This window comes from Nomascus leucogenys, chromosome 11 (assembly GCF_006542625.1).
Source record: "Nomascus leucogenys isolate Asia chromosome 11, Asia_NLE_v1, whole genome shotgun sequence".
Classification (NCBI taxonomy): Eukaryota; Metazoa; Chordata; class Mammalia; order Primates; family Hylobatidae; genus Nomascus; species Nomascus leucogenys.
In genome coordinates, this window is record NC_044391.1 from 108,144,093 (window position 1) to 108,172,069 (window position 27,977).

The window sequence follows — 27,977 nt, forward strand, 5'->3', positions numbered from 1 at the left end:
CATGATCTCTGTTCACTGCAACCTCTGCCTCCCGGGTTCAAGTGATTCTTCTGCCTCAGCCTCCTGAGTAGCTGGGACTACAGGCACATGCTGCCATGCCCGGCTAATTTTTTGTATTTTCAGTAGAGACGGGGTTTCACCGTGTTAGCCAGGATGGTCTTGATCTCCTCACCTCGTGATCTGCCCGCCTTGGCCTCACAAAGTGCTGGGATTACAGGCTTGAGCCACCGCGCCCAGCCTAAATGTTTTATTTATATATATATATATATATATATATATACACACACACACATATACTCTCTCTATATATACACACACACATATACATGTGTATATGTGTGTGTGTATATATATACATATATATATATAGAGAGAGAGAGAGATAGTGAGAGAGAGAGAGAGAGAGAGAGTGTATGTGTATATATTTTAACAAAAAAAACCTGGGAGAACCATTGAATTTGAAACCACCAAATCTCAACAAGCCTTGAAATCTAACATTCGGTTTAAGGAAACACAGAGCAGAGAGGAGAACATTAAACAACACCCTGAGGAAGCCGTGAGCCAGGCTCAGAACATAAGCCACTCCACAGGAGAAATGACTTTGTTTTCTCAACAAATATATGCCATGGAAAAGAAGAAGTAAGGGAGCGAGGAACTATTCTAGATAAGAGAGAATTGAAAATGGCACATCATCCAAACAAAATGTCCCGTCCTTGTTTGGATCCTCTTTTGAGCAGGTTAGTGTAAAAGACATTATCGAGATAATTGGTAAAAATTTAAAAGTGGATTGGATATTAGGTGATAATGGCATTGTGGTCATATTGAATTATTATTTATATTCATATATTCTCTAGCAGAACCTGGTGCGTGTGTGTGTGTGTCTCTGTGTGTGTCTGTGTCTGTGTGTGTGCATGTGTGTGTGTGTGTGTGTGTGTGTCTCACAGTGTAGAGAATCTGAGGGTCTACGTTCTCAATTCTCCCAGGGGTGGTACAATTCTCCCAGGGGTGGTACGTAGGTAATTCTAGATGCCATGGGAGTTAGTTGATGCATTGCATACAATAGAGGTCTTAGGACATTAAGGCTTAATTTTTTTGTTGGATCCGCAGTTGGGAAGAGCTGGTAGCAGGAAACTGATACAAAGTCTGGCATTTGCTTTAAATTACTCCAGGAAAAATCGAAGCAGTGTAGTAAAGATTAGGAGGTGAGACAGTTCCTCTTTCTGAGGAGGTGATGGGCCCATTTTCTTCTTTCTCTGCCTCTCTGTAGCATAGGGGTGTGGTGTAGTGTAGGGATGTGGAGGAAAGAGTGGGTGGCTGTGTTGCTGGGGAGGGGTGAAGTGTTTTTTCAACTCTGTATAGGCCCTTCCTGCGCTCTCCTCTGCTTAATGCTGATTTACCAAGCGGCGTGCAGATTGTGTGGTGAGCATGTGGCAGGTGCCTGCTGGGGCTGGGGTGTGTAGTGGGGAGTGGGCATTATACAGAAAGGGAATTCATGGGGCACGAAAGGCCTACTTTTTGCCAGGCACCTGTCAAATAGGAAGGCAGATATTTCTCCGAATACATGTCTGTCTGTCTGTGTGTGGGGTGCAAGGTTGAAGACAGTAGCAAATGGCTCATGATTTCCCTTCGCCATGGCTGCGTCAGTCTGGAGTTCAGAGCTCTCCTAATCAGTTCCGAGTGGCTGGCTCTGGTCAGGCACCGTAGCCTGACCTCATGGTTGGGACCCCCCAACAAAGTTCTGTTCTCCAGACTCTTAGAAAACCTCTGGGGAAATGTACTCAGGGAAGTGTTCTGAGGACTTCATTATCAGTGCTGCCTGGCTGGGAAAAGATGTAATCTCTGGTAAGAGGCCCTTGGCAGGAATGAAAGCCCTTTATCTTCACAGCTTTGCTCTGGGCAGGATCTCCCCCTCCCTCTCCCCACCATGAGCCGTGCAGGTGGGCCTGTCCTCAGGTAAACACTTGCCAACAGTCACAGCCTCTCAGGCACTGCGCGCCCCTCATGGCTTCCTTTCTTTCACTGTCTTCTCAGATTCACCAGCTACAAGTCGGTTTCTTGTTGCATATCATGCTTCTGACCTTTGCTGCACTTTTGAGCAAAATAGTGACTTGTCAGAAATGTTTTGACAAATGATTAATGTTTTGACCCATGTTGGTTCCCACTTGATAGAGCTCAGTGGGTAGGAGCTGGGGTGTTGGAGCCAGACAGCCTGGGCAGGCTCCTCTGGGGACTCTGTGAAGCACATGGTGATAACAGTCCTCGCCTTGGGCACTGTTGTTGCTGCAGGAATTAAATGAGCTTCACCAAATTACAGGACCTTTACTGCCTGTAAATTACTTAGCACATAGTAAAAGCACATAGTAAAAGCTCATTAATTATTAGCTAAAATAAAGTGATAAAAATCTATCATTAAATTGTCAGCACAGCCCTGCAGAGGATATTGTTATCCTTCGCAGATGAAGACACAAGGTTCACAGAAATTGACTAATTGGCCTAAGATAACTTACAGTACAAAAGCCAGGATTTCAATCTAGCTTTTTGAGACTAGAGCCTGAATGAACTATTTCTCCAAAGCCAAGGCTTCTCAAACTATTGGTGGTGAAGAACCAAATTTTTTTCCCAATTCCTCTCACATCAGTAGTTTTGTAAAATACAATAAAAATGGGGCCGGGCGCGGTGGCTCACGCCTGTAATCCCAGCACTTTGGGAGGCCGAGGAGGGTGGATCATGAGGTCAGGAGATCGAGACCATCCTGGCTAACACGGTGAAACCCCGTCTCTACTAAAAACACAAAAACAAAATTAGCTGGGCATGGTGGCGGGCACCTGTAGTCCTAGCTAATGGGGAGGCTGAGGCGGGAGAATGGAGTGAACCCTGGAGGCGGAGCTTTCAATGTGCAGAGATCTTACCACTGCACTCCAGCCTGGGTGACAAAGGGAGACTCCGTCTCAAAAAATAAATAAATAAATAAAAAATAAATAAATAAAAGCATGGATTCCAGAATCATGAAATGAGAAAAAGGACATTTGAAATACAAGCCTCATTTAAAAAAGTATTGATTTAACAGGCATAACATTACTCTTTAAAATTACTGTAAAAGTCACTTACACTCCATTTCTGTACTTTTCTCATCTTGCATCTTGAAAAGCTTTCTCAGCCTAGCACTTCTCTGCAGATCTCACTTTCAGTAGCACTGTTCTCCGCGACCTGTTTCTCACCACTTGCCTGAGAATTAATTACCTGGGGTGCTTATAAAATGCAGATTTCCAACTTCCCCTCAATATTCCCCCAACCTCCCAGACTACTTGAATCAGAATGACTGAGACAGAATTCAGGAACCTGCATTTTAACAAGTGATTTTAATAATTTGGATGTGCTCTCAGTCTGAGAATCATTGTGCTCCTCAGTGTTGCCTCCTCTCTACAGATAATAGATTAAGAGGGTAAAGAGTGAAGTGAGTGCAGTGTTTTATTCCAGCCCCCCTTCTTGCGCCGTCTTCTTTTCTCAAAAAAATTTTCAAAGGCTTCCTTTCTGTAGAAGCTCACTGACAGAACCTACTTTCCGGACTCAGCGCACTTCAACAAACAGGTATTGAGTGCAAACTGCAGGAGGCTGGGTAGGTGCAGAGCTGACCACAAGGTGCTCACCAGCAGTAGAGAGTGAGTATAGGTAGAAAAAGGGCAGATCTAGGGCATTTCTGTGCATAAAGTAGGGCAGAAGAGAAGGAGCCAGCAACGAGACCAGTAAGGCATTACCGGTAAGGTGGAGAAAAACCAGGAAAAGTATAGGTTTTGGAAGCTAGGTGAAGAATATGCATCAAGGAAGAGGAAGTTATGGACTGCTGATGAGCTGAATAAGATGAAGACTGAACACTGACCATTTGGTTAGCAATGTGGAGATCGTGGAGGTCGTCGTGACTCTGACAAGATCAGGTTCATGGAGATGGGGAGGCCTGGTTGGAGTGGGTTCAAGTGAGAGTGGGAAGATAGCTATTGCAAACAAGACTATGGACAGTCTTTCAAGGAGTTTTACTGTAAAGGAAGGAGAAATAAGGCATTTTAAAGAAGGGAAATGAGGTCAAGAGGTTTAGGGTCAGGGCAGGGAAGTGGAGTTTATTTAGAACTCATGCAATGAATGGCTCAATATGTGACTTCTCTAAAGTCATATATCTTTTAGTTAATTCCTTGAGTAAAACAGAAACAATTGTCTATCATGACTTTTTTCTTCAAGCTCTTTAAAACTCTCCCCACTCCCAAACTATATCATTGTCTAAGAAGAAAGGAGTTTGAAAATCAGTCTTGTTACATAGCTTAATTTGAATACATCCAAAAAATGACATTGCATTATTTTCATATTTGCTGAATCTATTTTTTGGCTGGAGTATTTTAAAGCATATTTTTAAAGTAGATTTCATCTCTTACTACTTCACATGCATAGGACTTTTTCTTTATATAACCACAATACTTTTATACACCTAACAAAATTAACAATAATTTCTTAATATCATATAATAACCAATCTATTTCAAATATCCCCATTTGTCCCCAAGGTGAATCAAACCAAGATTCAGACAAGGTGTACATATTACATATTCTTATATCTGTGAAGCCATTTGTTTTTTATTCCCATTTACTTGTTGATGAAACCAGTTCAGTTGTCCCATAGGAAGTCCTACCTTCTGGATTTGTCTGATAATTTTCCTGTGGTGCTATTTAACTTGTTCTTGTTTCTTCTGTATTTCCTAAAAACTGGAATTGTGTATGACGGCTTGATAATATACAGATTAAACATTTTGGGCAGGAATTTTTCATAGGTGGTTAGCAGAGCGTGGTGGTGCATGCCTGTGATCCCAGCTACTCGGGAGGCTGAGGCAGGAGAATTGCTTGAACCTGGGAGGCGGAGGTTGCGGTGAATGGAGATTGTGCCACTGTACTCCAGCCTGGGTGACAAAGCAAGACCTTGTCTCTAAAAAAAAAAAAGAATTTTTCATAGGTGCTTCATATCACATCATATCAGAAGGCACACACTATCTAGACGTCTCAGTATTAATGATGCTAAAAGACTGATCAGGGTCAGGTGGTGGCTGCTTGACTCATGAGAGGTGTTTTGATTTTGCTTTTTAAGAGCAGCAGCATGTCTATATGTTGATGGGAGTAATCTTTGAGAGAGGGATACTTATCGATTAAAAAAAGGGGTGAGGTTTTCTAGAACAACTTTAAGTAAACAATAATGTGTAGGATCTAGTGGACAAGTGTTGGTTATTGCAAGTGTTGGACATAGCCAGTTCATCTATAGTAACAAGGCATAGGGACATAAATGCAGATAAAGGGGGCTCTGTTAGGGGGTTTGAGGAAGTTCTAATCTGGCAGCTTTTGTTTTCTCCATGAACAAGCAGCCAATTCATCACAGGAGAGTGAGATTGAAAAGAGGAAGTCAAGTAGTGGGTGAGTGCCAGATGAATAGACTGGAAAAGTAGCATATGATTTCTGAAAAGCATTAAGGACCTCCTGGCAGTTAGTGATCATGAACTTGAAGTGAAATCAGTCAGCATTGTTGTACAATTTTCTCTAGCCATGCTCAGTTGCATGTTTGCTGGTATGGAGCAGAACAGAGGGTTGGATTTAACCAGGATTGAGTTTTAGCCAATCATGTGTGATCAAAGAGGGCAAGGGACTCATTTTAATGATTTTGACCATGGAATTTAAGCTGTGTGGGAAGGGAAGTAAAAATATGAGGAAAGTGAGGAACAGTGACAGGTGGAAGGATTAACCACAGAAGCTTGTTGGAGTTGGGGTACTAGTTGGAATAAGCTGCATAGACAGGAGTGGTAATTGGAGATGGGATGCCAGAACTCAAGATTATGGAAGGTATTTTTGGGAAATAACAAGATCAGAGATATGACTCTGGGAGTGAGTGGCTGTGGTCACAATCACTGGGGTAGAGGAGATCAAAGGACTGTGAGGCCAGAGGACTAGAATATCCTATAAGTGGATATTAATATCACAAGGAGTTATGATAGAAACAGTGTTGGAGCTAAAATATTCAGGCAATGAAGCATGGTATTTTGGGTGGGGGAGAAGATGGCTACAGCCAGGTAAGTGGGGTCATAGGTAGCGTTGTCTGCACAGGGTCTCTGTGAGGATGACATGCGTTGATGCATGTGACTCTCTTCACTTTGAGCCTGACAAATAGCATGTACTCAACAAGTGTTAGAGGTTCTCCATCTGAGTCTGTGTGGCTCCAGTGAGTAGAGCTTAAAACACTGGGTTTATAGTTATTCATTTTTTATTTTATTTTTTAGACAGAGTCTTGCTCTGTTGCCCAGGCTGCAGTGCAGTGGTACAATCTCAGCTCACTGCAACCTCGGCCTCCTGGATTCAAGCGATCCTCCTGCCTCAGCCTCCCAAGTAGCTGGGATTACAGGCACCCGCTGTCACACCCAGCTAATTTTTGTATTTTTAGGAAAGATGAGGTTTCACCATGTTGGCCAGGCTGGTCTCGAACTCCTAACCTCAAGTGATCTGCCTGCCTTGGCCTCCCAAAGTGCTGGGATTACAGGTGTGAGCCACCGTGCCCGGCTGCTTGCAACACTGGATTTATTTTTACAGGGAAGTTGATTTTCACTAACTTTAATGTATTTCTAAGAGGCAGAGCTACTTGCACAGTTGTGTGTGGTCTGGGGCGGTAGTAAATTCCCTGTCATTCAGTGTATCCAACAGGCAAAATGAACATTGGCAATGATGGTGCCGTCAAGGAGATTCTGGCAACTGAAGCTGATGGGTTGGTCGGTGGGTGGGTGGGAGGGAGTGGCTCTAGCAATTGAAGGCAGTGGGCAGTGGGGAAGGATGATGTCAGGAGCTAGCTTCATTCTTGCATTCAAACATGACTGAGCATTTCCTAGTTGTGGCCCAGGAGCTCTCAATCTGGTTGGGACAGATCTGCAAACACATAAATGTCACATAGTTTGATGAGGGGAAGAATAGGCACCATGGAGTTATGCTGATCATCTCTGTGAGGCCAAGGAGGCTTGAGAGTCAAGGAGCACTTGAGCTGTTGTTGGAAGCTGAGTGGGCATGGCCCCATGGGAACAGCATAGGAAACCACGCTATGCTGAAGAACTTCTTGTGCAGAGTTGCAAAGGCATGGAAGAATCTCCGACATTTAGAGTGCCATTCCACTTAATCCGGCCAAATTACTTATCTTCCCTGTCTCAGCTTCCCTGTTTGTAAAAATGGGGGTAGTAATGGTATCCACAGAGGACGGGATGGTGACTGTTGTAATCCCTTTGAGTGGATTATCTTTTTTTTTTTTTTTTGAGATGGAGTCTCACTCTGTTGCCCAGGCTGCAGTGCAGTGGTGTGATCTCGGCTCACTGCAACCTCCACCTCCCGGGTTCAAGTGATTCTCCTACATCAGCCTCCTGAGTAACTAAGATTACAGGCACACGCCACCACGCCCGGCTAATTTTGTATTTTTAGTAGAGACGGGGTTTTACCATGTTGGCCAGGTTGGTCACAAACTTCTGACCTCAAGTCATCCACCTGCCTCGGCCTCCCAAAGTGCTGGGATTACAGGCATGAGCCACAGTACCCGGCCGAGTGGATATCTTACTTGATTCTGTAAGTCACACTATGAGGTAGGACTTGTTATTATTACTATTTCTGTTTTACAGATAAAGATGTCTTAAATCTTGAGTCTTAAAGGGGTTGAGTAACTTGTTCAGAGTCAGGTACCTGGTGAAAGGCAGTTTGGGCTTTTGTCTTGATAAATCTGATTCCAAAGCTTGTATTGTTCATCCCTAAGCTATAGTCAGTGCTTGGCACATAGCTAGTGCTAAATAAATGGTAGCTGTTATTGCCAGGATTGCTAAAGTTTCTCACCCAGAGAGTTGAGGGTTCTGTTATCACTTCTACAGCTGGTTGAAGATCAGTAGTGCTGCTATCTCATCAGCAGCAGGGACTATTTTTGGAAAGCCCTCATCACCTATGATAAATCTGGATAGTTGCACCACTTTTGTTTCAATTGGTTGATTTTTGAAAATCAAAAATGGAGAGTGATTTTTATCTTCTTAGAGGGCAAGGTTTTTTGAGCAGATGCAGTTGATGTGAGGGAGGAAGAGCTGGGATTGATGCACTTTTCTGATGTCTGTGGGCTGTATCAAACAAAAAGTTTCATGTCCTGGCTGCCAGCTGGAGGATGGCAGCAAACCAGCATTCACAGGCAAGAGGTATCATCCAAAAGTCTGGTGACTGCCCACAGTGTTTTCTACAGGGGGCTAAGAAAGAGCCTCTTCCATGAATGATGCCAGGAGTAAGAGCTGTGAACCCATCACCCATTTATTCATTCAACAAATGCATACTGAGAGCTTATTAAGTGCCAGACATTCATCTAGTGTCTAGAGATACTCAGTGGAAATAATAGAGAAGAATGTTGACCAGATTCCTATTTATGAAGCTTATATTTTTAGTGGAAGGAGGCAGACTAATCAAATGCTGAATGAATGCCTGCATAATTACAAACACTCATGCCACAAGGGAAATTCATGCCATGAAAATGTCAGAGGGATAACTATCAGAGAAATTTGCTGACTCTTCCACGGATGCTGCCCAGAAAACCATTCTTCTTTGAGTTGATGAGGAGAGCCCCAAATGTTTTGACACAGGGCAGAGTGGCACCTCTCAGTTTTTCCCTGGTAGTCATACCTAGGGCTTGCCTGCCTGCCTGCCTCCTGGTCATGAAGAGCTGGGGTTCTCCCAACCTGAACTCTTAGCCTTCGACAGAGGATTTTCTCTTGGTTCATGGGGTGAAGTCAAGTATGTCCATATGGCTTCCTCTTAGTTCTGTTAATGCTAGATCTCCTAGGACAGGCCTTGCAGCCAGGTTAATATTGTGCACCAAGTTGATACACAAGGTTGAAATGTATTTTTAGTATTGCCCCCAAGAGTTTTGCCTTAATTTTTCAAGTAACATAATAAAAATAATAAAGGAAGTTGGCCAGGTGTGGGGGCTCATGCCTGTAATCCTAGCACTTTGGGAGGCCAAGGTGGGTGGATCACCTGAGGTCAGGAGTTCAAGACCAGCCTGGCCAACATGGTGAAACCCCATCGCTACTAAAAACAAATATTAGCCAGGCGTGATGGCGGGTGCCTATATTACCCAGCTACTGGGGAGGCTGAGGCAGGAGAATCGCATGAACCTGGGTGGTGGAGCTTGCAGTGAGCCAAGATTGCACCACTTCTGCCTGGGCAACAGAGAGAGACACCATCTCAAAAACAAAGAATAAAGTAATAAAGGAAGTCAAACTGATAAGAATTAATCTTTCATCAGTTTATCCGTCAATGGTATTCAAGTCTCAACCATTTACATTTTTTCTATACAGTTGGATATACATATCTTTTAAGTCACCATCTGAGTACGCAGATAACATTTTCTGTTTTGCTTTTTTCATTATAAGATTTTAAGTATTTTCTTCCCTATTACTATATCAATTCATACACAATTATATAAATTATTTCAGGTGGCTGTACCATGGTTTTATTTCCTTATTGCTGGATGCTTATTTGTTAACAGATTTTCACCTTGATAAATAAGTTTGACATTAAAAATTTTTATTTTTGGCAGTGTTATTAGGAAAGTTTGTAGTGCTGAACATCTACTTCAAAAAGTTAGAAGGATCTCAAATTAACAATCTAATATTGCACTCAGGAACTAGAAAAAAAATTTACCCCAAAGCTGGCAGAAAAAGAAAAAAATAACTAAAATCAGAGCAAAATTGAACAAAATTGAGACTCAAAAATCCATACAAAGAATCAACAAAACCAAAAGTTGGTTCTTTGAAAGGATAAACAAGTTTGGTAAACCACTAGCTAGATTAACAAAGAAGAAAAGAGAGAAGATACAAATAATCACAATCAGAAATGACAAATATGACATTACAACTAATCCCACAGAGATATGAAAGATCTTTGGAGACTATTATTAATGCCTCTGTTCACACAAAGTAGAAAATCTAGAAGAAATGGACAAATTCCTGGAAACTCACAATCTTTCAAGATTGAATCAGGAAGAAATTGAAACCTGAACGGACCAATATCAAGTTCTGAAACTGAGTCAGTAATAAAAAGCTTACCACCAAAAAAAGCCCTGGACCAGATAAATTCACAGCCAAATTCTATCAGACATACAAAAAAGAGCTGGTACCAGTCCTACTGAAATTATTCCAAAAAAGTGAGGCAGACAGATCCCTCTCTAACTCATTCTATGAAGCCAGCATTACCCTGATGCCAAAACCCGGCAAAGACACAGTAAAAAAAGAAAACCACAGGCCAATATCCCTGATGAAAATAGATGCAAAAATCCTCAACAAAATATTAGCAAACCGAATCCAGCAGCACATCAAAAAGTTATTTCACTGTGATCAAGTAGGCTTCATTCCTGGGATGGAAGGTTGGTTCTACGTAGACACATTAATAAATGTGATTCACCTCATAAACAGAATTAAAAACAAAAGCCATATGATCATCTCAATAGATGCAGAAAAAGATTTTGATAAAATCCAAAATCCTTTCATTATAAAAGCCTTCAAGAAACTAGGCATCAAAGGCCCATACCTCAAAATAATAAGAATCATCTATAAAAAACCCACAGCCAATATCATACTGAATGGGTAAAAACTGGAAGCATTCTCCTTGAGAACTGAAACAAGACAAAGATGCCCACTCTCGCCACTTCTATTCAACATAGTATTGGAAGTGCTATCCAGAGCAATCAAACAAGAGAAGGACATAAAAGGCATCCAAATAGGAAAAGAAGTCAAACTATCTCTCTTTGCTGACAATATGATTCTATACCTAGAAAACTATAAAGACACTGCCAAAAGGCTTCTGGAACTAATAAACAACTTCAGCAAAGTTTCAGGATACAAAATCAGTGTATAAAAATTCATGGCATTTCCATAACCAGTAATTTTCAAGCTGAGAGTCAAATCAACAACACAATCTCATTTATGATAGTTGCAACAAAATTTTAAATACCTAGGAATACATCTAATCAAATAAGTGAAATATCTCTCCAAGGACTACAAAACCTTGCTGAAAGAAATCATGGATGACACAAACTAATGGGAAAACATTTTGTGTTCATGGATTGAAAGAATCAATATCATTAAAACAGCCACACTGCCCAAAGCAATCTGTATATTCAACACTGTTCCTATCAAATTACCGATGTCATTTGTCACAGAACTAGAAAAAAACTATCCTAAAATTCATGTGCAACCAAAAAAGAGTACAAATAACTAAAGCAATCCTAGGCAAAAAGAACAAACTCAGAGGTATTCCAGTACCTGACTTAGAACCGCACTGTAAGACTACAGTAACCAAAACAGCATGGTACTGGTACAAAAACAGACACATAGACTAATGGAGCAGAATAGTGAACCCAGAAATAAAGCCACATACCTATAATCATCTGATCTTTAACACAGTCAACAAAAATAAGCAACGGGGGAAAGAACTCCCTATTCAGTAAATGATGCTGGAATAACTGGCTAGCCATATGCAGAAGAATGAAACTAGATCCCTTCCTTATACCATATACGAAAATTAGCTCAAGATCAATTAAAGATTTAAATGTGAGACCTCAAACTATAAGAATCCTGGAAGAAAACCTAGGAAACACCATTCTGGACATCAACCTTGGGAAAGGATTTATGACAAAGTACTTAAAAGCAACTGCAACAGAAACAAAAATTGACAAGTGGGATCTAATTAAACTAAAGAGCTTTTGTGCAGCAAAAGAAACTATCAACAGAATAAACAGACAACCTACAGAATGGAAGAAAATATTTGCAAGCTATGCATCCAACAAAGGTCTAATATCTAGAATCTATAAGAAACTTAAGCAAAAAACAAATAACAACATTAAAAAATGAGCAAAAGATATGAACAGACAATTCTCAAAAGATGCATATAAGCTGCCAACAAACATGAAAAATGCTCAGTATCACTAATTATTAGAGAAAAGCAAAGCAAAAGCACAGTGAGATACCACCTCACCTCAGTCAGAATGGCTATTATTAAGTCAGAAAACACCAGATGCTAGGGAGGCTGCAGGGAAAAGGGAACACCTACACACTGTTGTTGAGAATGTTAATTAGTTCAGCCACCATGAAAAGCAGTTTGGAGATTTCTCAGAAAACTTAAAAACAGAACTACCATTCAACTCAGCAATCACATTACTGGGTATATATCCAAAAGGAAATAAATGTTTCTACCAAAAAGAGACATGCACTTGTGTGTTTATTGCAGCACTATTCACAATAGCAAAGAATGGAATCAACCTAGGTGCCCATCAGTGGTGGACTGGATAAAGGAAAAGTGGTACATATACACCATGGAATACTACACAGCCATGAAAAATAACAAAGAACAAAGCCATGCCCTTTGCAGCAACATGGACGCAGCTGGCAGCCATTATCCTAAGCAAATTAATAATGCAGGAACAGAAAACCAAATACCATATGTTCTCACTTATAAGTGGGAGCTAAACAATGAATACTGATAGACACAAAGATGGCAATAATAAACACTGGGGACTACAAGACGGGGGAGGCTGGGGAAAGAGTTAAAAAACTAATTATTCAGTACCTGCATGGCAGGATCAATCATACCCCAAGCCTCAGCATTGTGCAATATACCAGGTAACAAGCCTGCATACATACCCCCTGAATCTAACATAAAAGTTAAAATTATTTTTTTAAAAAAACCCTTTTCTTCTTTGTGTGCATATTGCTTTATAGAACTCATATTCTTTATCTGATTAATCCTCTTTCAATTGTCATCAGAACTATGTAATGTAGAGAATCATTTTATATGTGGGGAAACTGGAGTATGTAATCTTTTTTTCTTTTGAATTATTTATTTATTCACTCTTATTTCCTAGAAGTACAGTAGCATGGTCCATAGTCAGGAGCTCTTAATTCTGTGGCCTGAATACATTCTAGAAAGGTTAAATAAATTTATATGATCCTTTGAAGGTATATCAACTAAATTATAATCTGTCCAGCAATGAGTATTATCATGTAGAAAACTGCTGACTAATGTAAATTCTATAAACTAGTTTCTTAGTATTCTAGTTGCCCCTCTTGGGTTTCTCTCAAGATTAACCATAACTTTATATGCTTGTTAATTGTGCTTTTTATTTTGTGATTTGTCTGTTCATGTTGATTACCTCTTTATTTTGGGAGACTTTTATTATATTAACCCTTTTTATGTTTTGACTTTTTATTGTAGTTACAGTATTTTTCATTGTATAGATGTTGAAATTTTCTTGCAACTGAATGTATTAAACTTTTCCTTTGCTATTTTCCTACATCGCATCAAAAGAAAGAACTGACAAGTATATATTTATATTTTTAGCTGTTTTTTGTTGGTTTGTTTAGAGACAGGGTCTCACTCTGTCACCCAGGCTGGAGTGCAGTGGCGCTCATAGCTCACTGCAGCCTCTAACTCCTGGGCTCAAATGATCCTCCCTCCTCAACCTCCTGATTAACTGGGACTACAGGCATGCACACCTGGCTTATTTTTGGCTTTTTAAAATTACATTTTTATACTTTTGTACATTTTTCAAAGTCAAAGAATAATGGATGTACATTTTAGAAATTTTGGAATATATGTAAAATTAAAAAAATGAAAACGTCTATTCTTACCATTCTGGGTGTACTTTTTTCTAGTACTTTTCCACATTTTTTAAATGTATTTTTTTTCTGAATTTGGATAGTATTTACAGTTTTATAACCTATTTTTTCAGTTACAATTATGCTGATTGAACTTTCACATATTATTCTTTGAAAATGAATAATTTTTTGAAAATCTGTCTGAAGTTTATTTCAGGATGGACCTAATTGCTCCCTATTTATCTCCAAGCCAGCGATTAAACAATCTGTTCTTCCCAGGTTGGTCCATGGTGGCTGCTTCAGCTTTCTAGCCCATTTTTATCTGGTGTCAAGTCTATTTCTTTCTTTTTTTTTTTTTCTTTTGAGACAGAGTCTCTCTCTGTTGCCCAGGCTGGAGTGCAGTGGCGTGATCTCGGCTCACTGCAACCTCTGCCTCCTGGGTTCAAGCAATTCTCCTGCCTCAGCCTCCCTTTGTAGCTGGGACTACTGGTATGCACCATCATGCCCGGCTAATTTTTTTTGTATTTTTTTTTTTTTTTTTTTGAGACAGAGTCTTGCTCTGTTGCCCAGGTTGGAGTGCAGTGGCACGATCTCCGCTCACTGCAAGCTCCGCCTCCCGGGTTCATGCCATTCTCCTGCCTCAGCCTCCCGAGTAGCTGGGACTACAGGCGCCCGCCACTTTGCCTGGCTAATGTTTTTGTATTTTTAGTAGAGACGGGGTTTCACCATGTTAGCCAGGATGGTCTCCATCTCCTGATGTCATGATCTGCCTGCCTCGGCCTCCCAAAGTGCTGGGATTACAGGCGTGAGCCACTGCGCCCGGCCTTTTTTTTTTTTTTTTTGTATTTTAATAGAGACGGAGTTTCACCGTGTTAGCCAAGATGGTCTCGATCTCCTGTCCTCATAATCCTGATCTGCCCGCCTCAGCCTCCCAAAGTGCTGGGATTACAGGTGTGAGCCACCACACCCGGCCAGTGTCAAGTCTATTTCTAGGCTATCTGTGCTGTTCACAGATCCATAGCATTGTACCTTTAATAGGCTCTTCTCTCTCTCTTTTTTCTGAGCCCTGGAGGCTTCCTGGATTGAGACCTAGCCTAGGTCTGCGTAAGCACCTTTCCATCTTGTTAATGTTTAACACTGCCTCTGCTGGAAACCAGCTCTTACCTCCTCTCTTTCTCTCTCTTATTTTTTGCCTTTGCAGATGAGTTTTGATCATCCTGAGAAAAATGGGCCTTGGCCTCCAGACCCAATAAATCCTCCCTCCCATGGAGAATAGTGCTAATTCCTGAGGACCTGAAGGGCCTGCAGCCCCTGGGGGATTAGCCAGAAGCAGGTAAGGAACACACAGAGGCATGGGCTAGCAAAGGGGTACATTCCTGAGTAAAAGCTGGTGTGGCAGATGTGCTGGCAGGGAATCTCAGGATCTCAGTATCTGGCTCCAGCTTTGCTGTTTTCTTTTTGTATGTATTTTTTTAGTCCTGTTTAACTGCTGATTCAATGTGGGTTAGGTTGAGGGGTGTAGAGAAATGGCTTGTCCATTTCTATTAACTATATAAGATTTAAGTTATTTTGTATTTCAGTCAACTATTCTGAGTACCTACTACTTGCCACGAATGCAACTGGTACTGAGTATGTCGTGTTGGGTGGGTCTGGACAGGATTTCCTTGCTTTGAGCATTGATTTCTGCCGGTTCAGTGTTGGCCAGTTCTTTGAAGGTGATAAATGCAAGTTGCCGTGTTCTTCCTCTAGAAGCCTCATGATGATTGTAAAGATTCTCTGATACAATTGCATCGGTTCAATAATCTTTCACTGAGTATCCGCTCTGGTCCAGGCACTGTGCTGGGTACTAGGGTTTCAGAAAGGATGCCAGGAGGAGTTTTCCTTTAGCAGCAAAGTCAGGCATGAAAAGCAAGCATTACAAAGCACTGGCTGGCAGCAAAGGGGAGCAGGGCTAGTGCCGAAGGTGAGGTGGCCTCCATTGACCTTCAGAAGCAGAAAGGTGATGCTGTCAGAGCTGGCAAGCACATGGACAAGGAGAAAGAATGCAGCAGTGCAGACACTTGGAGGCTTAACACAGTCTGGTGTGACTGGAAAATTCAAAGCTTAGTATGTTTTTCCAAAACATTTGTAGAGAAAAGTTTGCTACCCTTTTCCCTTGGTTGCGCCATTTAGAGAAAGCTTCTTCAGCCTCTGCCTTCTTCAAACAATTTGAGAGATGAGAAAGGGTCTTGCAGTTACAAGTGCCTGTGACCAGAAACTCCAGCCACCTGGTGGACTTGGAGCCTCAACCAAGGGTGGTGTCAAGGGACCACATGAGCCCTTATGTGAGATTTCAGATGAGTGCCCTGAGGCCATGACAGGGCACAGGCTGTGAAGGCTGAGACCGTCTGATGGTTGCAAGACTGTCACTGGACCCAGCTGTTTGGAGGAACTCTTCTTTCCTGGGAAACCACACCTTGGAGAATAGGTACTGGGCAGCCACTACCTGAGCCTCCACTCCTGTGACAGTGAATCAGGCCCTTCCTGCCATCTTGTTTCATTCAGACATGTCAAAGTCAAGTTCCAAGTCCACTATTTCCAAATCACTCATGCAACTTTCAAAATTATTTGTATTTCCAAACCTCACTATACTCAGCTATAAATGGAGCTCATAAAATCTGCTGTGCTTATCTCACAGGAGTACAGTAGGTTCGTAAAACCTTACTAATATGGAAAGTACCCTGAGTGGTAAGACAGTGCACAGCAGGGATGGCAGGTGCAGCACTGATGGTGAAGGTGGCTTGTCTGCGACTGTCTGACAGATCAAATTGCCTCTCTAGTGACCTTGAGTCTGACTTGATCACACTGACTTCTCACTGTCCCTTATCACAGATGCATGTCCTTGGGTGGAAAGATGATGAACTTTTAGAGTCAGACAGACCTGGGCTGGAATTCTTGTTCTAGAACTGACTTGCTGTTGACATTGGAGAAACCCTATAACCTTGCTAAGCCTCGGTTTTTTTCATTTCCTAAAATAGGGTTGTCAATATCTCTATCACAGTGTTGTAGTAAAGGTTCAATGAGATATTGCAAGGAAATTGACTACCATGTAGTAGGCCCTCCTTAAATGCTACTTTCCTTCTTTTCTCTAGTTCTTCTTCAGTTGTCATGTGGTCATGTGATTACCTGTGTTGGGTGTCTGCAGAAATTGAATTCCTTAGTTTCTGGTAATACAACAAGCTTCCACCCTCCACTTCATGATCTTATATCTGAATTCTTCTTCCACTATGTACATTTAATCATTTCCACAACATCAGCAGTCCAAGATAGGAGCCCATCGTTCCCAGAGCCACTGGTTCCTGAGGTCTGGGATGGTGGAAGCACTGCTTTGGTTGGTACTGCCGATGGATTCCAGGAATGAGCTGGATGTCAGTTCATGGAGAATTCCCAGGGAAGAGCCTGGAGCTCAGGGCTGCTGAGTCATGGCTGTGGCTTCATACCGCTGTCTTCACTACCCGTATCACCTCCACATGGCCCCCAGGCTGAGCTGCTGCTCTCCTGTCTCTGTTCAGAATACCTCCTATGCCTTTTTGCTTACCTAGTTCAAATCCAGTGAATACCATCCTCTTGTTTTGTCCTCCCAGCACTCTGCAAATCACACAGGGCAGAGATAATTATTCTGAAAAACTCAGGGGCAGAAATATTAAGTGACCTGCCCAAGGTCACCAAGAATGGGGATAAGAACCCAGGTTTTGGGAACACCCAGTCCAGTACTCCTACTACCTTTTCCTGATATCCTTAGGAGCGGGATCCATGGGAAGGGACCTCAGACCGCTAGTGGGTTAGCAAAACCTCAGAGGTGATTGCTTTGATTTATTATTGTAAATAAACCCAGTGATTAGGGAAAGAATGTAATGTTTTCCAAAAGATACAGACATTATTTGAGTTCAAAGTGCTTCCAGTTTCCATTCAGTTACACAATAAATTCTGAGAAAACAAAGTAGGTGTTTACTCAGAAATAAAGAGGACTATTCAGTCTCTATTTGCTCAGTGAAATCTATTTTCCAGAGCTTTTTGCAGTTCTGTGCATGTTGTAGTGGAAAGGACATGGGTTATGGAATCAAGTCCACTTGGATTTGAACCTCAGTGCAACCATTTCCTCAGCTCTGTGAGCTTGGGCACTTCCCTTGATTCTCAGAGCCTCAGGTTGCTAATCCGTAAAATGGAGATTATAACACCTTTGAAGTGAACCCTGTACAGGTTAGGAGATGCCCTTCATATTAGACTATGCTATGCGTGGTGCCCCCAGAGCTGTGTCTCATGGTGGCCCTGGTTATGGTGAAGTTAAGTGAAATAACATCTAGCATGCTTAATGAATTTTTGTTTCCGTTTCCTTAGTTGGCTACATGTCTGCTATCTTACCCAGAATTCCTAGCCTCTATCATGAGGTGAGTCAGCTTCCTGTCTCAGTAGTGCTCTTCTTGCAGGGCACTGCACGAAACTATGTGGTGGAGATAACCCTCGATCTTCTCATGCAGGAGTTCAACATCGCAGCCCTTAGAGAGATGCATCAGAAATCTATGGCATCATCTATAACGAGAAGTCTTTTTCTGGCTATTTTGAAGGGGTGTTGGGCCACTTACTATTTTAGAAAGTTAGGTTTGGTGATGTAAAACAGTCAGCCTGCTCTTTTTTATTCTATTTTTTTTTTTTCAAGCATGCATGGCTTCATTTAACAAATGTTGCAAGGCCCTAGGAACTGAATGATTTGCAAGATGTGGTTTCTGACTTCAAGAAACTCAGAGTGCAGTCAGGGAGGTAGACCAAGGCAACCAGAAACTAACGTTCAGCATAGAGAAAGTAATGATGGGAGGACATATAACGTGTTCGTGGCTCAAGAGGAAGAAGGGAGTGGAAGAGTGGAAGAGGAAGAGGGACTGCTGTCCACGTTCAAAGCCCAAATTGAGGCTGACTTTTGTCGAGAATTGCTTAACAGGCTGCAGAGGTGGCTAGGAGGTAGACCAGGGCTGGAATTCAAGTCGCCTCACTTCAGATCTATTGCTCAGCCCGTCGCTCCACCTCATGCCACGTTGGGTTTTTCTTTACATCGTTTGTTTTTCCCTTGTCTCACTTGTTTTAGGCTTGTTTTCCTGCTCAGAACAAAGTGGCTTCCCTGAACACATCTTCATTATGATTCACACCAACTTGAAGAAAAAGTTCAGCTGCTGCGTCCTGGTCTTTCTTCTGTTTGCAGTCATCTGTGTGTGGAAGGAAAAGAAGAAAGGGAGTTACTATGATTCCTTTAAATTGCAAACCAAGGAATTCCAGGTGTTGAAGAGTCTGGGGAAATTGGCCATGGGGTCTGATTCCCAGTCTGTATCCTCAAGCAGCACCCAGGACCCCCACAGGGGCCGCCAGACCCTCGGCAGTCTCAGAGGCCTAGCCAAGGCCAAACCAGAGGCCTCCTTCCAGGTGTGGAACAAGGACAGCTCTTCCAAAAACCTTATCCCTAGGCTGCAAAAGATCTGGAAGAATTACCTAAGCATGAACAAGTACAAAGTGTCCTACAAGGGGCCAGGACCAGGCATCAAGTTCAGTGCAGAGGCCCTGCGCTGCCACCTCTGGGACCATGTGAATGTGTCCATGGTAGAGGCCACAGATTTTCCCTTCAATACCTCTGAATGGGAGGGTTATCTGCCCAAGGAGAGCATTAGGACCAAGGCTGGGCCTTGGGGCAGGTGCGCTGTTGTGTCGTCAGCGGGATCTCTGAAGTCCTCCCAACTGGGCGGAGAAATCGGTATGTTCTGGGGTTGTTCTGTGAATGGCAGTGCTTATTGGGACTGGCTGGGCATATTGATGGTATGGGAGACAAGTGGCCCAAGTGTGGCTCAGTGGACCAATGGAGTGGGCCCAGGGCAGTGTTTTTTTCAGAGTCACAAGTGACACAGAGGGAGTTGAACAGATGGCGCTCTAGGCCCCTGGCATCTTTATCAATTAGAAGAGCTTCATTATTGTTTCCTAATATTTTTAGTTGATATATAATAATTAGATATATTTATGGGGATATTTTGATACATGTATTCAATGTGTAATGATCCAATCAGGGTAATCAGAATATCTATCACCTTGAACATTTATTGTTTCTTTGTGTTAGGAACAGAATAGTTTTATTTTGATCTGTTTTAAATATTGGAATTGTGTAGAAGATTTCATTTGAAAAAGAGAGTTCCGCTGCTACCAATAATCAAAAGCCTACAATTGACCTTTGAAAAGACTTGAAGCATAGATCTCTACATCATTTCCAGGTTCTGAAATTCTGTTGTTTTACCTGATTAGTGGGGGACTCTTATTGGCCTCAACAACCTGGGTAATTTTCAGCTTTTCTCTTTGAAAAGATTTAATTGGGTCAGTAATTCTTAACTGGGGGCTATGGGCCAACTTCAGAGGGTCATGAATCCCTGCAATTGCATGCAAAGCTGCCTGTGGATTAGGTGTGTATAATGTGTGTGTATGTGTATAAGTGTGTCTGTGTATTTTTCCAGGAAGGGAGTTTGTAGATTGCAGTTTATTCTCTAAGGGATCTGTGACCCAAAAAGGTTTCAGAGTCACTGGTCACAACATATTAATTTGCTTTTCTTGAAACCCTTTGTAGTGAATCAAGATAGAAAGTCTCTCTATATTTGTAAACCTGTGTAACAGAGAGCCTTATTTCTCTTATGCCGAATGTGTTTTCCATTATTTGAAATGAATCAGCTAAAGAAAGCAAAGCACAGGAAGCTTTGCCCCTCTGTCAGCCCGGAGGTACTGGAGCAGGTGAGGTCATACGTCTCCTTTTTTATTTCCTTCATTTGACTGCCAGGAAAAATGGTCTGAAACCTAGCACAGGCTCTCAAAGAAGAAAAGTAGGCCCAAACTGGATTCTCTAGAGCAGAAAGAAATGGTGAGATCACAGTTTCTACCTCCCCAAATAGGCAGCTGCCCTGCTGGCCGGCCCCACCTCAACTTTTGCTTCTGTATTTTTGGTTTTTCTTGGACTTTGTTTTCAAGAAACTAAATGTGATTGGTTTTTGTTCATCCATAATGGAGCTAAGTTTCTTTCTTTCTTCTCCATTTTTGCTGCTTATATAGCACATGTTTGGGATATCCTAGGTGTTAGCTGATCCTTCTTCTTCATGTCAAGTTAACATTGCGTGCCTGGCTGAAAGTGTACTGAAGTTTGAGACAGGGCCTGATACCTCTGTGAATTAGAACTACAGCTTTAATTTTATGCACTCCTTAAAGGTTTGGAGTGATTTAAATAAACATTAATAAAAATAATATTTTTCTATAGACTGCAGTTTCAACTTCAAAATAAGGATTTCCACAGAAGGACTTTGATTCTGAGATGTAATGAAAATTGCATGTTGGACTTCGAATGTTCTGCTGTTATGGGGTATATATCCTCTTGGCATTTTGTCTAACAAATATTTTAAGACATTCATGTATTCTCTTATTTATTCATGGATTTATCAACAATACAAAGGGGAAGGGGAAGGGAAAGGCTCTTTGTTGAAGCCTGAGTTGCAGGCAGCATGCCAGGCCCATACACTTCCTCCTGCATCTGGAATTTGTTGAGTCTATTCCCAACTATTGAATGGGTCAGATTATTTCAAATGGTTTCTTTTATAAATAACATTGCTGACAAGGTTTTTGTGCAGATAACTTAGGTGACCACTGTTGACATTCAACAGGGAAATATCCTCAGAAGTGAAGCTAGAAGACACGAGTTAAGAGACATTTTATGACTTTTTTTTTTTTGTCCATAGCAAGATTTTCTATCAGAGACAGTGTAATAACATACTGTGCCTCCAGCAGTCTCACAAACCATCCAATGGTGGGCTCAGTCATTTTCAATTATTTTTGATAGTTTACTCATACATGTTAAGTATCTTAGATTTGCTGGAATTTTCATGTCAAACAGTAGCATAATTTTAAAACACTATCATCAATACAAGTGATGCTTATTAAGCATCTGCTGTGTTCCTAACATGCCTTGCTCTTTTCATCCTCCCAGAAGTCCTGTGAGGCTGATAAGATTATTGGTCTCATTTTGCTGGAGAGCTAAATGCGGAGGCTCAAGTGGTTACACAACTGGCTAATAGCAGACTGGGGTTTGAAAGCAGAGTGCTTGCTTCAAAGACCCCACTCTTAGCCCCTCTGCTGTTGTGCCTCATAATAATTGTAGCTTCGCATAAAATTTGGTGTGATTATTCTTTTGTTATGTTAAAAAATTTCTTATATTCTTGTCTATTAGCTGTCCTAGAGAAAAAGAGAAGGGTATTCTGAGTTAAGGCAAAGGCAAGAAGCAAAGGCTGCATGGGGAAAAGTGTGTTTGGGCATCACAAATAATCCTGTTTGGATGGCATGTGGGTCCTTGTGGGTGAAGATGGGTGAGGAACGAGGCCAGAAAGGTAGCTGGCATTAGCTGTTAGAGAATGTTGATAGTCACAATGAGGACTTTAGGTTTTATTCTTTAAGCCATGGAGAGCCCTAGAAGGTTTCTGAACAAGGGAGACGTCTCACTTCTCTATGAGTCCCTGTTTTGTACTGTATAATGTCTCCATTATTAGGGACTGTTGCCACATCCAGGTCAGAAGTGCCAGGCCTGCCCAGGCTGTGGTAGCAGTGATGGAGAGAAAGGACCTTACCTGAGAGGCCTCATGAAGTAAGACGCAGAACTTACTATCTAGCTGGAAATGATCTTGAGTGAGGCAGGAGCCAGGATGTCTAGCCTGGGAGCAGGCTGTATCTTACCAAGGGGAGCATGCTTCCAGAGGAACGCAGATTCCACTTTGGATGTTCTGAGACTGAAGTGTGTGTGGATTTCCCTGGGTGAGTATTTAATTCTAGAGAAGGGTCAGATGCTGTTGAGTATTTAATTCTAGAGAAGGGTCAGATGTCAAGATAGGTTTACAAGTCATTTGTATCGAGGTGAGTTAATGGTTATAATCCAGGGAAGAGGACCAATTAGAAAACCCAGAAAAAGATTTACATTTAAAGGACAAAGAAAATAACACGGATAAGCAGGAAAAGTCAGAAGCGTCAGAGACTGGCTAGAGGAGAACTAGGTGTGCACCATACAATGGAAGGCAAAGGGGGATGGAGTTTGAGGGATGTTGGCTGTTGGTATCAAAGTCTGCAGAGGTGGGACATATTCTTGGGCAGAATAAGGACTGAGAAGACACCTGTGAACTGGGTAGCTTGGAGAACATGATCAGTTACATCAGGGGTCAGCAAACATTTCTTAAAAGGCCAGATAGTAAATAGTTTTGGCTTTGAGGGCCATGATGTCTGTCACAACTACTCAACTCTGCTGCTGTACTGCAGAAGTAACAATAGATAGTAGTAAATGAACAGGCCTGGCTATGTTCCAACAAAACTTTATTTACAAAATGAGGGATGCACCAGATTTGTCCTGCAAGTCATAGTTTTTTGTTTTGTTTTGTTTTTGATGGAGCCTTGCTCTGTTGCCCAAGCTGGAGTGCAGTGGTGCAATCTCGGCTCACTGCAAGCTCCGCCTCTCAGGTTCATGCCATTCTCCTGCCTCAGCCTCCCGAGTAGCTGGGACTACAGGTGCCTGCCACCACACCTGGCTAAATTTTGTATTTTTAGTAGAGACAGGGTTTCACCATGTTAGCCAGGATGGTCTCGATCTCCTGATCTCGTGATCTGCTCGCCTCGGCCTCCCAAAGTGCTGGGATTACAGGTGTGAGCCACCGTGCCCGGCCAAGTCATAGTTTTTTTTTTTTTAACTCTGATCTATAGTATGTCTGTTTTCTTCAACCGGAATCAGAATGTAATTTTCTATAAATGGTTGTAGGATGTATTGAAATACATATAAAATATAAAAGCGTTTGGTGATAAATTGTGATAAAATTTCTTTCATAATAATTTCTAGCTATTTAGAGTTAATTACACCTAGAGGCAGTGGATTTTGATGTTATTTATGAATTTACTAACTTGAGCTGATTCTGTTGAATTTTCTAGGCATGTGATTGTATAATCGGAATACAGTGATGCATTTATTTTTTCTTCTCCTAATTTGCCTCTTTTTCTGAGCTCTAATTCTAAGTTACAGACAGGTGGTAGCTTCTTTTTTCTGTAGCTTCCCCCTCGCCAGGCTTGTTTGCTGGGATCTCAGTAGTTGTGAATTTCTCTTGGTGATTTCCTAGAGGCCTATTTGAGTTTGAAAGTTCAACTTTCAATTAGAAGGGAGGTTTGACAAACAGGATCCTTTCTCTTTAAGTACTCAAGTCAGTTTAAAGTTTTCTTTTTAAAATTTTGATATATAATAATTATACATATTTATGAGGTACATGTGATATTTTGGTACATGCATACAATGCACAATGATCAGATTGGGTACTTAGAATATCCATCACCTCAAAAAAGTTTTCTCCTTTGATTGGCTTTTTTCTTTTCTTTCTTTTTTTTTTTTTTGAGACAGAGTCTTGCTCTGTCGCCCAGGCTGGAGTGCAGCGGCGTGATCTTGGCTCACTGCAAGCTCCACCTCCCGGATTCACACCATCCTCCTGCCTCAGCCTCCTGAGTAGCTGGGATTACAGGCGCCTGCCACCACGTTTGGCTAATTTTTTTTGTATTTTTAGTAGAGACAGGGTTTCGCCATGTTAGCCAGGATGGTCTCGATCTCCTGACCTCGTGATCCGCCCACTGCGGCCTCCCAAAGTGCTGGGATTACAGGTGTGAGCCACCGTGCCCGGCCTGATTGGCTTTTTTCTTAGAATTACATCCAAACTTCATACCTGGGCCTCCATGTCCCTGTACGATCTGGTTCCTGCCAACCTCTATAACTGCATCTTTGATTTTTCTTCCCCTCACTCCTTGTCTACAGTCAAGTCCCCGCCCTCATTGTGGTCCTGACACTTGTTGCATCCTCTGGCTGGTGGACTTCTCTGAACCCTTCCCAAGCCTGGCCATCCTTTGGGTCTCAGCTCCAAGGCATTCCCTGAATCATCACTCTATGAAGGAAATTCCCTTAGTGTCTCTGGCACACAGCTCAGCTTGTTAGTGTCACAATATTTGTCACAATCCGAAATTATTTTACATGTAGGTTGCCGTGCGTCTTTATTGTCTATCTCCGCACAGTAGAACGTAATATCTCTGAGGGCATGGACCTTGTCTTTGTTGCTCACAGCCGTCGTCTCCCGTGTCTAAAACTGTGCCTGGCGTAGAGTAGGTGCTCAATCAGTGTTTGTCGAATGAACAAAACAATGCTCCTTTCTTATGGTCAACATCAAGCATCTGTTCTAACCTAAGCCTTCTGTGCTGGATGTTCTCCAGTTGCACCTCCAAATCCCACTCTCACCCTTTTCTATCTGGCTCTGTCCCTGAGAAATTGAATTTCTTTTTTTGAGAATGAGTCTCCTTATGTCGCCCAGGCTGGAGTGCAGTGGCACAATCTTGGCTCAGTGTAACCTCCGCCTCCTGGGTTCAAGCGATTCTCCTGCCTCAGCCTCCAGAGTAGCTGGGATTACAGGTGTGTGCCACCATGCCCAGCTAATTTTTGTGTTTTTAGTAGAGATGGGGTTTCACCATGTTGGTCAGGCTGGTCTCGAACTCCTGACTTCAGGTGATCCACCCGCCTCGGCCTCCCAAAGTACTGGGATTACAGGTGTGAGCTACTGTGCCCAGCTGGGAAATTAAAATTTTGAACTGCATTAATTGGCATTTCTCACCCTGGATTTTCTTTGGGACTGGCCAGGAGAAGCACTGTCATTAAAGCTGAGAAGAAGACTAAGGTCAGGGCACCTATTTGGCCATGTTTCGCCTTGCAGAGTAAACTCAAGCTGTATCTTTCTCTTGACTGTAGGTCTAGATCCTGCCAGGAGACCCTCCCAGTCTTGGTCCTGCTCTGTCCCTTTTCCCTTCAGGTCTGTGAGATCCAAGGGAAGGGGCAGAACCAGGTTGGGATATTGACTCCCTCAGGCTCCTTCTTGCTGGCTGGAGGTTGGCAATAGCTGTTTCCTCTCCTAAAGGCAACAGCTCCCGACAGGTGTCCCTCCTCAGCTCAGGGTCTCCGCTCATCAGGCCACAGTAGACCTGGAGTAGTAATGACTCCTTGCAGTCCTCAACCCTGGGGCTTTAGCCTATTCCATGTTGATTTCTTTAAACTCTACCCCAACTTGGTAAGTAGTCCTTTTATGAATCTCTCAATTACTCCATTGGAGCTTGTCATCTCTTTTCTACTGGGATTCTCACCAATAATGTATTCATCTGTGAAATGGAAAAGTTGACTAACTGAAGTTTCTGATGGATCTGTGTTTCTCATGCAATTACTACTAATCCCTTTTGAACCAGTGACTGATTCTGACAAAATGTGTTGTAATTCTGAGTTGTGTAAAGGTATACCTCCTGCCCTATGTGCACTTCAGTGTACCTGTCCTGTAAGATGATAACAGTTTGGACTGTGCCCTTCTCAGGTAATTTTCAAACCATTTTGATGAAATTTTGCCCTAGGATTGAGGATAGGGTTGTGTTGTTTTCATAAATGAGGTTTCTGTGTTCCTGAGGTTTAGTACATACATTGGAACTGAAATAAAGAGAGAGGCTTTCATCCTTCATTCTGTGGATATCCTCTTTCTAAATCATCTTGTATTCAGTCAGATGCCCTCACTTCCCCAAATCCTGTGTGGACAAAGAATGACCCAAAACAAACCTGAATAGAACAATAGAGGATTCAGCTGACCCCCAGATCCGGTGTAGATTTCAGTGGTGAGCCCCAAACGTGCTTGACCAAGTAAGATTGAAAGAAGCTCTCATAGGACCACAGGGTTTGGATGGCTCCTTAAAGTCTTCAGTTCCCTCCTTCATCAGATAGGTCAATGTGGGATAGAGAAACTTTTCCAAGTCTTCCAAACACTGCTGAAACAGTTGTAAAGACAAGGAGCTAGCCCAGGAAGCTTGTAGGTTTTTCAAGATGGCCTGTTTGATTTTGACTGGATTTAGTACATTGTTTCTGACAATGGCTTACAAAGAAAGAAAGAAAGAGAGAGAGAGAGAGAGAGAGAAAGAAAGAGAAGGAAGAAAGGAAGAGAAGGAAGGAAGGAAGGAAAGAAGGAAGGAAGGAAAGGAAGGAGGGAGGGAAGGAAGGAAGGAAAAGAAGGAAGGAAGGAAGGAAGGAAAAGAAAGAGAGGAAGGAAGGAAGTTAGTTTAGCCCCCAGCCTCCTCTTCCATTTCTGCCACACCAGGTCTGTGACTCTTCCCTGGACCTCAGGTTCCTAAATGGAACACCTGGGGGTTGTCTTGGATGCCATAGTTAAATCCCAGCCATTTGCTGAGCACTGCATGCTTTTCAGAGTGCAATGGGGTCCTTTGCACTTGTGGGATACACTGAACATATGGTAGTGTTTTCATTTTTCTGACAGAGATAGAAATATAATCTACTGGTGATACCAAGAGAATATTTGGTTTGCTGCTTTGATAACTGGAGTAGCTATTCCATTCTAAGTAGCACACTGGCTTTGTTCACTTTTCTGCTGTGCCCAGGCACAAGTGAATGTCTTTGAATGGGTTTCAAGAATGCCACAGTATGGCCCCCTTCAGCCCTTACAGTGGCTGGTAGACAGGTGGTCATCTTTGCCTAGGAGCTTTACTGAGCACCACACAAATACTGCCATTTCGCCCCGTGGATCATGATGGGGTAAAGATGGGGAAGCATTATTCCCTTGCCCCCTCCCCCGCCTCCTGCCTTTCTCTTTTTCTGCATATTGCCAGCGCTCATCACTGCTTTTCTGTTTCTTTGTGGTTTATAGATGATCATGATGCAGTCCTGAGGTTTAATGGGGCACCCACAGCCAACTTCCAACAAGATGTGGGCACAAAAACTACCATTCGCCTGATGAACTCTCAGGTAAAATTTCTTCTGTGCAGCTATGGAGTAAGAGAAGGACCACAGTGTGGGCTGTAATGTGGAATGTATCTACTGGGAGCACATCTAGGCTGCCAGTTAAGTCTCTTGATCTTCCTGAGTTCCTGATTCCTCACTGGAGAAGAAGACAATGATTCCATGACCCAACCTGATGATGTGTTTATTTAAAGAAAAACCCTTTGGTATTAGTGTCTGCTAATGGAGGTGTCTGGTGCCCAGAAAAAGTAGAGTTGAGCTGTCCTTGCTGCTGCAAGGTCATATCTGGAGGTTTGCATGAGGGACAGCAGAGCCCAGAACATCCAGGGGAGAGTGGGGAGTGTTGTGAAAAGTGAATGAAACAATACACAGGAGAGCACTTTTTGAACTGTAAAATGCTAACAACTACTATAAGACAGT

General features: G+C 42.3%; 1 protein-coding gene across 4 annotated transcripts in view; it reads left to right on the forward strand.

Moving 5' to 3' along the window:
• Nucleotides 1-27,977, forward strand: part of ST6GAL1 (ST6 beta-galactoside alpha-2,6-sialyltransferase 1) — a 149,795-nt gene that overhangs the window by 94,799 nt on the left and 27,019 nt on the right. For 2 of the 4 annotated variants that reach the window (XM_004089708.3, XM_003256624.2), the window contains 3 exons: nt 14,877-15,008; nt 18,795-19,451; nt 27,466-27,563. In XM_004089708.3, coding sequence (XP_004089756.1) covers nt 18,845-19,451; nt 27,466-27,563 — 705 coding nt within the window. In that variant the 5' untranslated portion in view covers nt 14,877-15,008; nt 18,795-18,844. The other 2 variants (XM_004089709.3, XM_030822958.1) reach the window with 2 other exon arrangements.